Source organism: Lactuca virosa, chromosome 4 (genome assembly GCF_052849685.1).
Source record: "Lactuca virosa cultivar CGN04683 chromosome 4, Lactuca_virosa_CGN04683_v6, whole genome shotgun sequence".
In the NCBI taxonomy this organism is placed as follows: Eukaryota; Viridiplantae; Streptophyta; class Magnoliopsida; order Asterales; family Asteraceae; genus Lactuca; species Lactuca virosa.
Window position 1 is genome coordinate 185,842,944 of NC_136429.1, and position 13,098 is coordinate 185,856,041.

A 13,098-nucleotide genomic window follows, 5' to 3' on the forward strand; every position below is an offset into this window, starting at 1 on the left:
TCTGCACAAATCTCCAATCTCTGAATAAAATTTTAGATGATTCAGTCAGGATAGCTAGCTGACTAAACAGATTTTTCTTAAAATTGCATTATTAATCAGGAGAAAATCAGCATAATTATCGGATAATTCGAAAGCAAACTTACATACAAAGAGAAATTGTGATAGGTTGACGATTGATGATGAACAATTGTTACATTTGTTATATTAATTATAATATAATAATAATAATAAGAGTTAACTTCACTATTTACCCACTAACTATTGTCATTTTGTGGTTTGAACAATTGATTTCTGAATGCTTGACTTATCTTGAATTAATTCTATAAGAAAGAAAGAAACAACACAAACCACCAAATTGAATACCTATTGGAGATCTAGACCCATGATTTAGACTTAAAATGGCCACTTATTGTTTGAATTTTGGATTGATCATGGCAGAAGAAGCAAGCTTGTTCAGTGAAGTCATAGGTTTGCAGCAGCAGAAATATGATGATGGAGTCGTCTTCCCCGCAGTTCTCTTCCCTAACCCTAATGCTTCCAAGCCTGTTCAATTAACAGACGCCATTAAAGCTAACAAACCATGGCTCGATTCTCTGCTCCATAGATCAGGTGCGATTCTCTTCAGAGGCTTCCCTGTGTCCACCGCCTCCGATTTCAACGATGTCGTTAACTCCTCCGGCTACGAAGACTTCCCCTACGGCGCCGGTGTTTTAGCAACCAGGACGAAAGTTTGCGATCGTGTGTATACTGCGAATGAAGCACCACCGGACCAGATGATCGGCTTCCATCACGAAACATCTCATGTATGACCTCCGATCAAAACTTTTCAACGAATCTGTGAATGACTATAGAATAAACCTCATATCGATCACCCTGTGCTTAACAGGCTAGCGAATTTCCTTCGAAATTGTTTTTCTTCTGTGAAATCGAACCAGGAAGAGGAGGAGAAACATGTATAGTTCTGAGCCATGTGATTTACGAGAAGATGAAAGGGAAGCATCCAGAATTTGTGGAGCAACTGGAAGAGAAAGGATTGACTTACAGCAGAGTTATCGGAGAAAAATTCGACCCTTCATCACCGGTAGGACGTGGCTGGAAGGCGGCATTCATGACCGACGACAAGAGCGTGGCGGAGGAAAGGTTTTCCACACTTTTTCATAATTTACGTCAAAATTCTGTTTTTTAGATAATTAATAAAAAAAAAATGCAAATATTTTCAAGATTAGTATATAGAGTATATTACATTTTTGGTACATGATATTTAAATGATTTTTATAACTTTAGACCTAAAAAAATTATTTTGCAATTTTGGTATTTGAAGTTGCAATTTTGGTCTTCATGTGATCCAAGGGCACCGGATCCTTTTTAAAGCATATATATATATATATATATATATATATATATATATATATATATATATATATATATATATATATATAAATAACTTTATTCCTTCAAAAAGCATGAAAAATAAGTTAAGGGACCGGCAAATATGTAATATATTGTAGGGTTAATGTGTCATTTTCTTTTTCTTATTATTTATATAAGACTCTTTTTTATGAAATATATTTTATTGAATTTAATAATTAGTTATTTATGATATTAGAAAAAGAAATATGCCAACAAAATTAAGCTATTTTGATTTCATGTTTAAGATTTGATTGTTTTAACCGGGGTGAATATATTAATTGAAAAACCGAATTAACCGATATACCTAAATCAGGTGGCATGGTTTCTAATTTTAGTTAACCGAATGGATATGGTTTGGTTATGGTTTTCATATAAAATCGAACAAAAAAAATAAAATATAAATGTACTAAATTAAGTACATTGTATTTAATTATATTAGAAATTTAAAATTAAAAATGTAATTATTTAAAATTAGATAGGATACGAATATAGTTATATTCATACAATCATTCAAGTTCTGTCATATTAATATAAATATAGTTATATGCACACAATCATAATATTAATACTAGAATTCAGACATTCAATTTCAACTGTAGTAACTCTATAAGTAATGTACATGCACTCTTATTTAGTCACTCTAAACTTTAAAGTTTCAATGTATGAACGTACAACAATGTACTTCCAGATTGTGAGGAGACTAATGGCCTTTAATTCACAGTGATATATGTGTTGCTTTATGACAATTATATTGGTGCATGTTTACATATTCAAACACAAAAATAGCAACCATTAGATGTACGTATTTGTTTCAAGTTCGGGAAGTTTGTATAGAAAGTCATTAGCCACAGTTAAGACCTCTACTGCAACCCAAAACATGTTATTGGTTGAGGCATATGTTCTACAAATTGTTGATATATTAATTTCTTAAAATATAAGATAGATTTATAAATTTATTAAATTATTTTTCAGAAAAAAATAATTATTGATGTGTTGGTCATATGTGTACATATGTACCTTTGTATAACCATTAGACGATGAAATTATTATTAGAACTTTATGAATGAACTTTAAATTTTCATATCAATTTTACCTCATTGAGATATTTTCATAGGCTTCTAAAAAGAAATTAGATGGTTCGTTCAATTGAGATGTTAAAAAAACATTGTAATATTCATTAAATTGCAACAAATTTTCTGTTTCACCCCTTTAAATTTTGTTAACTAGTTTTAACTATTAACAAAAATCATTAATCCACTAAAGGAGTAACAAAACTAATATTGATCCGTACGTGATGGTTGTCGAAATGCATTAACCAATTGTCAACCAACTTTATTTTATACAAGTTCTTAATATATATCTTTTGACTCTTAAATATAATAAAATATAACTGAAGTAGTAAACTCATCAAACAACATACTTTCATTTATTTGTTTATAGCATCATACTTTTATTTGTTTCTATTCCAACATTATATTTTCAATAATTTTATAGATGTTTTGTAGTTTGAAAAGTCCATCCGATCACAACATTATACTTTTATATTTTTTTCTAATTAAGACATTATATTTTGAAACATCTAGTAATTAATAATTTACAACAATGAACATCGGTTTATATTTGAATCGACTAATTTTTTGATTCAAATGCAGGGCTACCAAGTTGGGAATGAAACTAGAATGGATCGGGGATGATGTAAAAGTTATAATAGGACCCAAGCCTAGTTTTAGATACAATGAGGCGCGACAAAAAAAGACATGGTTCAACCGTCTAGCGGTTTCGTATGGAGGATTGAAGGATAAGTTAAATGATGATCCGACAAAAGCAGTTGTTTATGGTGACGGTGAACCGTTGCCTCCTGATGCTGTTAATGACTTATTAAAGATGTTGGATGAAGAGTGTGTTGCATTACAATGGTGTAAAGGAGATCTTCTGCTACTTGATAATTTGGCAGTTCTTCATTCACGAAGACCATTGCTCGCTCCACCCCGCCGTATACTTGCTTCATTTTGCAAGTGAAGGACTTAAGGAAAGTGGTAAGATATAATATATGCATGTATTTATGTATGCTTTCACATCAACTTTATACACAAATAAACTGCAATTTCGGTAAGTCCATCAAACATTGCTATAATTTGGTAGATTTCTTAAAGTATGATGCTATAGCAAAAATAATGAAAGTTAAATGCTATAATAAAACTAAGAAATGGAAATTTACATTGTTATTTCTTGCATAAAACTTTTCTATTTTATCTTTCAATGATCTAATTGTTTATTCTTTGAACATATGAAAAGAAGTGGTCATATAAACCCCCACCCATCTCAAAAACCCAACTTTGATAAAGGCAATAAAAATAGAAAATGAGCATAAATACAACCATGGTCTTGGCTTTACAAATCCATATCAGTATCATTGATCAAATATTTTTATGAAATTACCCATTTTAAAATGGAGATATTCATATGATTTATGGGTAGATTAAAGGTATTGGGAATTACTGAAAGATGATGTTGTTTGTGAATTGTATGGATTTAGAGAATTGAAAAGTAAAATAGGCAAAATTGGTGAAGTACTTTACATTTGTTTATATAATGTTTTTATTAGTATGTAAAACTGTAAATGTCTAGTCGGTAACAATATGTATTTGGTACATGTTGAGCCCAAAAACAAAGATGAGGTGAATACAGATAATCAAAACATAACTTATCGACCCAAGGGAGGAACCATATTCAACCATGTCTAGGTAACCTAATAAAGCAAAAACAAGAAAGAAAAAAAAACATACTTTTGTGGTCTTCGATTTCTTAATCTTCGCCAGTTGATCGAACTTTGGAGGATCCAATGGAGAATCCCTCTTTTGTGATCGCACATAAGAAGCAAACAACAAAGCTGGAAAACACCCAAATTGGAACCTGCTCGAAGATCAGATAGATCTAAATCTCGCAGGCTGCTACACGGCGCGTTGGAGTGACTTTAGGATTTTTCGAGATCTGGAGAGTACCACCGACTTTTGAGGGTTTTGACTATTCTAGAACCAGTGGCGTAGCCAGTATTTTGTTTTAGAGTAGGCCAAACCATTTACAGTATATTAACAAGTAGAAAAATACTTCAAATGATAACAAAATGTAACAAGTAGAAAAATACTTCAAATGATAACAAAATGTAACAATGTATGCAACTTAAAAGTAAATTGTTCATTTAAGTTGTATAGGACACTCTTTTACATCATTAAAATCATCTAAAATGGAGTCTAAACTAAAAATCTTAACGATATCTTTCTCGATGTAAAGAACCAAACTATCAGCAATAAAATCATCATCCATCTTATAAAATACATAAGAATATACGATAAAAGTGTAAATCAATACAAACCTCAATGCTAAATTGGTAAGAAGTAAGTCAATTAAAAGTTGTATAAGATATAAATAAAACAAGTCACAATAATTTTTTGTTGTTGGAATTAGTTATAGATTTGGGAAGGTGGTTGATGTTTAACAAGTTCAAGATTGAAGAATAATGTTTACTAGGTTTACCAAAGAAAGAAAAAACATTTTGGTTTCTGTTCGTCATGGGTTCTAGTGCTCAATTTCGATGGTTGTTGCGGTCGTCGGACGTGAAATAATGGTGGCTACCGGATTTGGTCGTCGGAAGTAAGAGAGACAAGGATTAAAAACAAATACCAACATCATGAATATAGAATTGTAGTTGAGAAAAAAAAACATTCGTACCTAATGAATATAGAATTCAATATGGAAATTAAAGTGTCATACAAACATTTCTATTCAAACGTTACCGGCAAAAATAGTTCCATAATCCCTGATACTAGAAAATTTTAAAATTGTAAATGGGTGGCCTACAAGACCCCAAAATTTCCTTTTATTTAATAGAAATTTATAGTATATATATAAAATATATGTAACTTAAGTGTAGGGTGGGCCAAGACCCACTCTTGTTTCTATTTACCAACGCTTTTGTCGGGTTTATACCTCTTTATTTATAAGGGAAAGATTCCAACCCTAACAAATAGTTATTTGGTCTCCGAATAATTATTTGTAACTTTGGTAATTATCTTATATTCAAATTTTTTATCTAGAATATTCCAGATTTTTCATGATCCATTTAATTAATTAAACAATTAATTAATTAACAAATTAAATCCTATAATTTAATCTCTTTCCAGTTTTGTTCTTGTGTGTACCCCAAAAGGATACTACTGGTAATAATTTTATTACTGACTTTTTGTGACTATAGGCACCGTCTTCCAACAACTCTCACTTGCACTAGGCACTAACAATAGTTGGTCAAATACTTACTAACAATAGAAAGGGAGTGTGTAGTCCAATTGTAACTATTGTGCGTATTGCAACTTTGCAATATGCATCCCTTAGACTAGTGATTTCAAATCACTTTGATCTGCATTATAACTATATGAACCTAAGTCACAGATAATGAGTTAATCTAGTGTTTAAGATTATGTTTCTCGATAGAGATATATGATGACCTTCTTGACCTGACCAACCCAGTCTCAGCTCGGCCAAACATTGATAGAGATATACATCACCTTGTAGGACGTGGCTGGAAGGGGACGTTCATGACCGATGACAAAAGCGTGGTGGAGGAAAAATTTTCACACTTCTTCGCCATTTATGTCAATATTCCATTTTTCTCAAACTTAGATAATTAATAAAAATAAAAACTAAATAAATATTTTCAAATTATTATATAGAGTATATTACATTTTTAATACCTGATATAGATGCTTTTTTTTATAATTTCAGTCCGAAAAAAATTTATTTTGTAATTTTGGTCTTCATTTGAAGTGTGGTTTATGTGATCCAAGGACAACATAATCTCTTTTTTAAAGAAAATTATTAGCTCAATAATTGAATTTAACGATTCAAGGACCAAAGTCCAAAGTTGTTATGAAACATCAAAATAGTTAACCAAAATTAAAAACCAGTTCCTTGGAACACTAAAAGGAACATAAAAAATGAAAATATCACTTAAGGGACAAAAAATGTAATTTACTCTATAGTTTGATGTTTATAGTTTCTTAAATTATTTATATAAGAATATTTTGAATATAGACAATATTTTTTTTATCAAATTTTATAATTAATTATTTATGACACTAGAAAAAAAAATATGCCTACAAAGTTAAGCCATTTTGATTCATGTTAAAGCCCTGGTTGTTTTACCTAGGGTGAGTATACAGAAAAACTGAATTAAACCGAATTAACCTATATAACTAGGGATAATGACTTAAAAGAGTAACATATTTTTCAGTTTGTACACATTTAGTCACTAATGTTTTTTTTGTCCACATTTTCCCATTGAACTTGTTCAACTGTTCAAATAACATCCTTATGACTTGCTATCGGAGGTTAAACCGGTTTCCGGCATATTTGCCACCTCCGGCGACACTCCGGTCGTCTTCTCCGGTGAGTCTCCAACCATAAATCTAAAATAATTTAATTTTTTATTTTTTGATCAACAACACACACACTACTTCATCTCCAAACCAGAAATCTAAACCAAACATGAACTCAAGAACATAAATCAAAAAATCTAATGAAGAACATGAAGAAAAACCCAGAAATCAAAGTTGTGTTCTTGAACAGAAATGGAAAATCGAAGTTAACGAAGAACACGAACTCAAGAACATGAACTTCGGTGTCTTCATATCGTGATTTAGCTTGAAGATCAAACACCTTGCACTTAAATATCATTTTTAAAGAGAGAAATAATGATATATGTTCTTGAGTTTGAGTTGGTTCAAAGGATAATGCATCGACGAACTTGTACATTGTGCTGCATTGTTTGTACTTTCTTGACTTCCAAGAACAAAGAAGATGAACACGATGAACAAAAGATCTGGAACAACACTCCGATGATTTTTGGGTTTGAAAACCCTAACTCGAGTTCATCTTAAAGCTCATTAGACCTTCAAGAACACAAACAAAAAAGATTTATTCCGGTTTTCAGATCTGATGAACAACAAGAACACAAATATGATGAAGAACACGAACACAAACCCAAAAGTCATCTTCATCTGCTCAAGAACATACAAACACTCATGATTCTCGATTTCTTATACGAACTTGATTTCAGATTCGAGTTCAGTGTGTTCTTGAACAAAAATGGAAACATGATTTTCGAGCTTCAAACTTTTCACATGAATACTTTTAGATTCTAGTTCAGTGTGTTCTTGAACAAAAATGGAAACTTGATTTCAAACTATAACTCAAAAACATAACTTCGATTGAAGATCTTTTGATTTATGGGAAGAAGATGAACACACACATCGATGAACTCGTTTTTTCTGATCTGGGTTGAAGTGGTTGAAGGATTTATGGGTTTATGATTTTTGGGTCGAAGGGTTTGAAGGGATGAACATGATTGTGTATGTGTTTTCTGATCTAACAAATCCACACATACACACCGATTGAAGGGTTGGAGAATTTTTGTTCAGATCTAACAAACACACACACTCACATGCAAATATGAAAACATTTTGATGAACTCATTTTTCAGATCTAGTTGTTCTTGAAGATGTTCAATTTGGGTTGAAGGGGTTGAAGAATTTCTTGAGGAAAAAACATGAATCTCGGTGTTTTTTGTTTATGTATGTGTTTTTTTGGTGTTTTTGGTCGGAAACTCGTCGGAAAAGATGACCGGAGTCTCACCGGAGCTCACAAGAACGCCGGAAACCGGCTAAACCTCCAATAGTAGGTCATAAGGATGTTTTTTGAACAGCTTAACAAGTTCAATGGGAAAATTTAGACAAAAAAAAAAGTCAATGACTAAATGTGTACAAACCTAAAAATATGTTACCCTTTTAAGTCATTATCCCATATAACTAAACTATTACTATAAGAGGTGGTTTGTTTTTAAAATTTCATCAACGGGATACATATGATTTGGTTATGGTTTTCATCCACAAACGAACCAAAAAATTTAGATATAAATATAATATATTGTATAAAATAGTTGATATATTAAGTTCTTAAAATATAAGATAGATTTACAAATTTAGTAAATTATTTTCCCCACAGAAAGGATCATTGATTAGTCGGTCATATGTACACATATACCTTTGTATATGTGTTTGGATAGGCTAGAACCATGGTCTCATTTAATAATTAGAACTTTTTGAATGAACTTTAATTTTTCACATGAGTTTTACATTAGATATATTCAGGTATGATGCAATGTATTTTCACATATCCTCAAGGAGCAATTAAGATTACCATGGACGATGCAATGTATTTTCATATATCCTCAACAAGTGATTAAGATTACTATGATTGAACAAAATCATAAATTTCAAAAGTTTCACCTCATTGAGATAGTTTCCTAGGCTTTTAAAAGGGTTAATGACCTAGAAAGGTAACAAACTTTTGAATTTGTCCACATTAAGGTAATCATGTTTTTTTCCGTTCACATTTGACCATTGAACTTGTTTGACCTGTTCAAAATAGGGTAATATGACCGGTAATTACGGTAATATTACCATATTATGAACAAGTCAAACAAGTTTATTGGTGAAATGTGTACAAAAAAAACATGGTTACCTAAATATGGACAAAAACCAAAGTTTCTTACCCGTTTTGATAATATTGGACAAGAACCGTCTTAGGGACTGTGTGCCTTGGGATCAGGCTCTAACAGTCAATGAACAATTAGGTTAGGCTTGATCTAACCCAGTTTAATCCCGGCTAGTCATGGGCTAAGCTGTGTTGCTCGGTCTTTAAAACACATACAACCTAGCCCCTTAAGTGTATACAACTTAACCCCTAACTAGTTGGGCCTAAACTGGGTTGGCCCAAGACTTAACCATCTCCTTATACACAAGACCGGACAACCCAATTTCATTTCACATCAATGGATCTTATGACTACTTGCACTTAACATAAAGAACCCAATATTACCAAAATAGGTAATGAACTTTGGTTTTTGTCCAAATTTAGGTAATCATGTTTTTTTCGTACACATTTGACCAGTAAACTTGTTTGACCTGTTCATAATAGGGTAATGTTACCGCTAATTACCGGTCATATTACCCTATTTTGAACAGGTCAAACAAGTTCAATGGTCAGATGTGAACGAAAAAAACATGGTTAGCTAAATGTGAACAAAGACCAAAGATTGTTACCTTTCTAGGTCATTAACCCTTTTTAAAAATGAAAAATTACCATTGTAATATTCATTAAATAACAATAAACTATCCGTTTTCCTTTTTACAGCAACATATTTTTTATTAGTCATTTTTTACCATTATTGTAGAGCGATATCAACCATTAACCAAAATCATTAGCCACCTAAAACCATTAATCAAAACTAATACTAACCAATACTCAAGTACTTGACACTAGGACCCTCAATCTCTCAACCACTAGAAACAATTTCATAATAAACTAAATACAAAAAATAAATAAATAAATATCAAAAAGCATCATCCAAAATGACAACTCTATCTTTTTTTTATAAAACATTGCAAGGAAAAACAATAATAAGAAACGTTGGCCTCCAATCACAAATAACAGCACATACATAAAGAAACAACAGAAGCAAGAAAACTCAAGAATAACTTTTACTACATAAATCCAAAATTTCCTACAAGAAAAGAAAAAAAGTTCCAATAAAAAACACACACACACACAAAAACGACAAGACAAATCAAGTATTTTGATCCATTGTTACACATCTAGTTAGCTTTGACATATTCCTGAACAATGTGAAGACCTTCACTTTCCTCTCCATAATCCTGCAATTAAAAAAGATCATAAGAATTAAAACTTCAAAGAACATAAAACTAAACTCATCAACAATTTTCCAATCATTTGGCCTTCAAAAATAATACCTTCACAACAAGGCATGAACAACCCACAACCTTCCTTGCTTTCCCTTCTGAATCAATCTTACACAACTACAATTAGAAATCACAAACAGATAATATGATAAATAATTAAGTGAATAAATCAATAAAAATAACAAAAGTAGGTTGCTATTTTGTGTAAAACTTACACCAGCCCACTCTCCAAGAGTTTTTGCACTTGGAACTGTTATTAAGCTGACATTGTGGTCAGCACAAAGAGCTTTGACCAATTTTTGATAGTCTGGCTGATTACAGTCTTCAGCCAATACACAGAGCTGAGCAGCATGTTTTTCAATGACTTTTGCAGCTTCATGAAGACCCCTCACAAGCCCACCATGAGCAAGTGATTTTCTTAGAACAAGTTGTAATGCAGTCATGGTGTCCATTGGCTCACCAAGAGCAGGAGCAGGGGGAGGGGCAGGGGTCTCAACTGGGACAATACCATCTTCACTGCAAAAATTAATGCATTTGATCAAGAACAGAATCAGTAAACGAGATTTGGAAGTAAGAAAACATGTTTCAGAAGAGAGGAAAGAGGAAAGAGATAAATATACGCTGCCATGTTTTCTGTTGATCAAATCTTCAGCTCAAACTGTGTAGGAAGACAGTGTCATGGGAAAACAAGTTAGTGAGGTGTGTTATGGAAAAAGAACTGTTTTTTCATTGATTATATACGTTCGTATTCTGCTCTCGTGAATTGAAATTGGAATAACTATGAACTGTTTTTGATTGATTATCCAATCGAAAGAGACATTTGATCAGAAGTATATGTATCATAACCCCAATTCCGGAATTAACTAAATCGAATTACATCATAGAACTTCCTAGAACTCATTCTACACTAAAATCACATCACAACACTTTTGCAGACACTATGACTATATAAAGGTACGGATAAAGGTGGTAAAGGTTCGCATTCTAAGCACAATTAACTAGTAAACCATAGTTGAAGTGCAATCTATTCCAATGATCTGTGCACAAATCTCCAGTCTCTGAAGATTATTCAGGCAGGATAGCTAGTTTAACTAAACAGATTTTATCAAAATTACATTATTAATCAAGCGAAAATCAGTATTAATTATCGGATAAATCGAAGGCAAACTTAGAAAAAATGGTGATAGGTTGATGGTGGATGGTGGATAAGATTTTGCATACCTGCTGATGCTGTTATGGACAGGTCGAAGAAACGCAGGCTCTGATCACCCTCTGATCTCTAAAGGGATGATAACGAGTTTGCGATGTTATAAAGGTACTTGTTCTAAAACCCTAATTCTATCAATGAAACGTCATCTTTATTTCTTTTTAATATAAACCCCGAACTTCCATGTTTCTCAGTTTATGCCCCTTCTTGATCCTTTTTTCCCAAATCAGTCCTGTGTTATTTGGTTTTGTTTTTTTTTAATCGAGGAAATAAGAAATTGTAGGGCTTTCAAAATTGTACCATAGAAAACCAACCAACATGCTACCAACCGAACCAAAAAAGTTGGTAGCCAACATGTTTGGTTGGTAGTACCGTACCAATTGAGCACTGCTGGCACGGTAATGGTACAAAACTTTGAATACCATGGTAGTACCATACCAACCAATTCATATATATATATATATATATATATATATATATATATATATATATATATATATATGAGATCGTATATTTTAACCGTTAACTATTTTTAGTATGTATAGTTTTAAGAACATTATATAAGTCATTTGGTTGCATTAGTCGATAGTTATTACCGGGTTAAATAAAAAAATTAAAACGTTACTTTAACGCTACTTCAATAGATTTCTTTTTATAAACTAAAAGAACTATGTTTTTATACTTCAATAGTAGCTAATTTTTATACTAAACATAAAAATTACCCGATGTCATTGCTTATTTTTAAATCTTAGCATAGAAAATTAAAAAATTTTGGTATATACCATTACCAATTTGTGCCAACCAAACTTGTTGGTAGCCAAATATATTGGTACAAAGTATACTTGGTACGGTAGCGGTAGAAATTTTTTTATACTAATTATACTTGGTACGATTCACGGTTTAGAGAAAAACGAATTGGTACCATACCAATTCCACCCTTAAGAAATTGTATGAAAATAAATGTATTTTTATCCATTATGACGATAGTTTTTTTTTTTTTTTTGAGTTGTCTCTTTATAGACTAACTAGGTTATAACCCGTGGAAACCACGAGAGATAAGTTAAAAAAATATATATATATATACACCAAAAAAATTAATAACTGTAAAAAAGCATTTGATTCCGGATGGTAAATAAGTACAACTTTATCATAATACATGTCCATTTGTTCTGTAAAACGAAAGTTTTTAAACGATAAAAATATTACAATAAAATGTATTCAAAATATAATTAAAATTTATCTTGAACATAAAGGGGCAGTTTCGGTAGAAAGAATAAGAAAATAAAATAAACAAATCAAAAACAGATAACTATGGGATATCATTAACAACTACTCTTTGATTTTTTTTCCAGATTTATATGAAGCTTCAAATAACTACCCTAAAATTCTACATAATACAGAAAAAATAAGAAAACAAAATAAACAAATCAAAATCTATATGAAATCAGTGAATCAAAACATACATCTTTATCTAAGGTTATATAATAAACATTATTTTTCATTCTAGAAAATGTGTAATGAAATGTTTAGTCTAGAAATGCGATTTTTTTAATCTTTAAAACAAATAGCTATGTGATATCATTAACAACTATTCTTTCTTTGATTTTTTTTCCAGATTTATATGGAGCTTCAAATAACTACAAAAGAATAAGAAAATAAAATAAACAA

At 31.3% G+C, this 13,098-nt stretch overlaps 2 protein-coding genes across 2 annotated transcripts; one reads left to right on the forward strand and one right to left on the reverse strand.

Moving 5' to 3' along the window:
- Positions 1 to 398: 398 nt before the first annotated feature.
- LOC145107828 (clavaminate synthase-like protein At3g21360) lies at positions 399 to 3,555 on the forward strand. Its single transcript, XM_079044784.1, has 3 exons — positions 399 to 803; positions 887 to 1,140; positions 3,063 to 3,555. The coding sequence occupies exons 1-3, from the start codon at positions 399 to 401 to the stop codon at positions 3,427 to 3,429; spliced, it is 1,026 nt and encodes a 341-aa protein (XP_078900910.1). The 3' UTR covers positions 3,430 to 3,555.
- A 6,425-nt stretch (positions 3,556 to 9,980) lies between these two features.
- LOC145107829 (small ribosomal subunit protein eS12-like) lies at positions 9,981 to 11,554 on the reverse strand. Its single transcript, XM_079044785.1, has 5 exons — positions 11,445 to 11,554; positions 10,844 to 10,881; positions 10,439 to 10,739; positions 10,275 to 10,340; positions 9,981 to 10,178 (listed from the first exon to the last, which is right to left on the reverse strand). Exons 2-5 carry the CDS (start codon positions 10,849 to 10,851, stop codon positions 10,119 to 10,121), a joined length of 435 nt encoding a protein of 144 aa, XP_078900911.1. The 5' UTR covers positions 10,852 to 10,881; positions 11,445 to 11,554; the 3' UTR covers positions 9,981 to 10,118.
- Between the last annotated feature and the right edge of the window lie 1,544 nt (positions 11,555 to 13,098).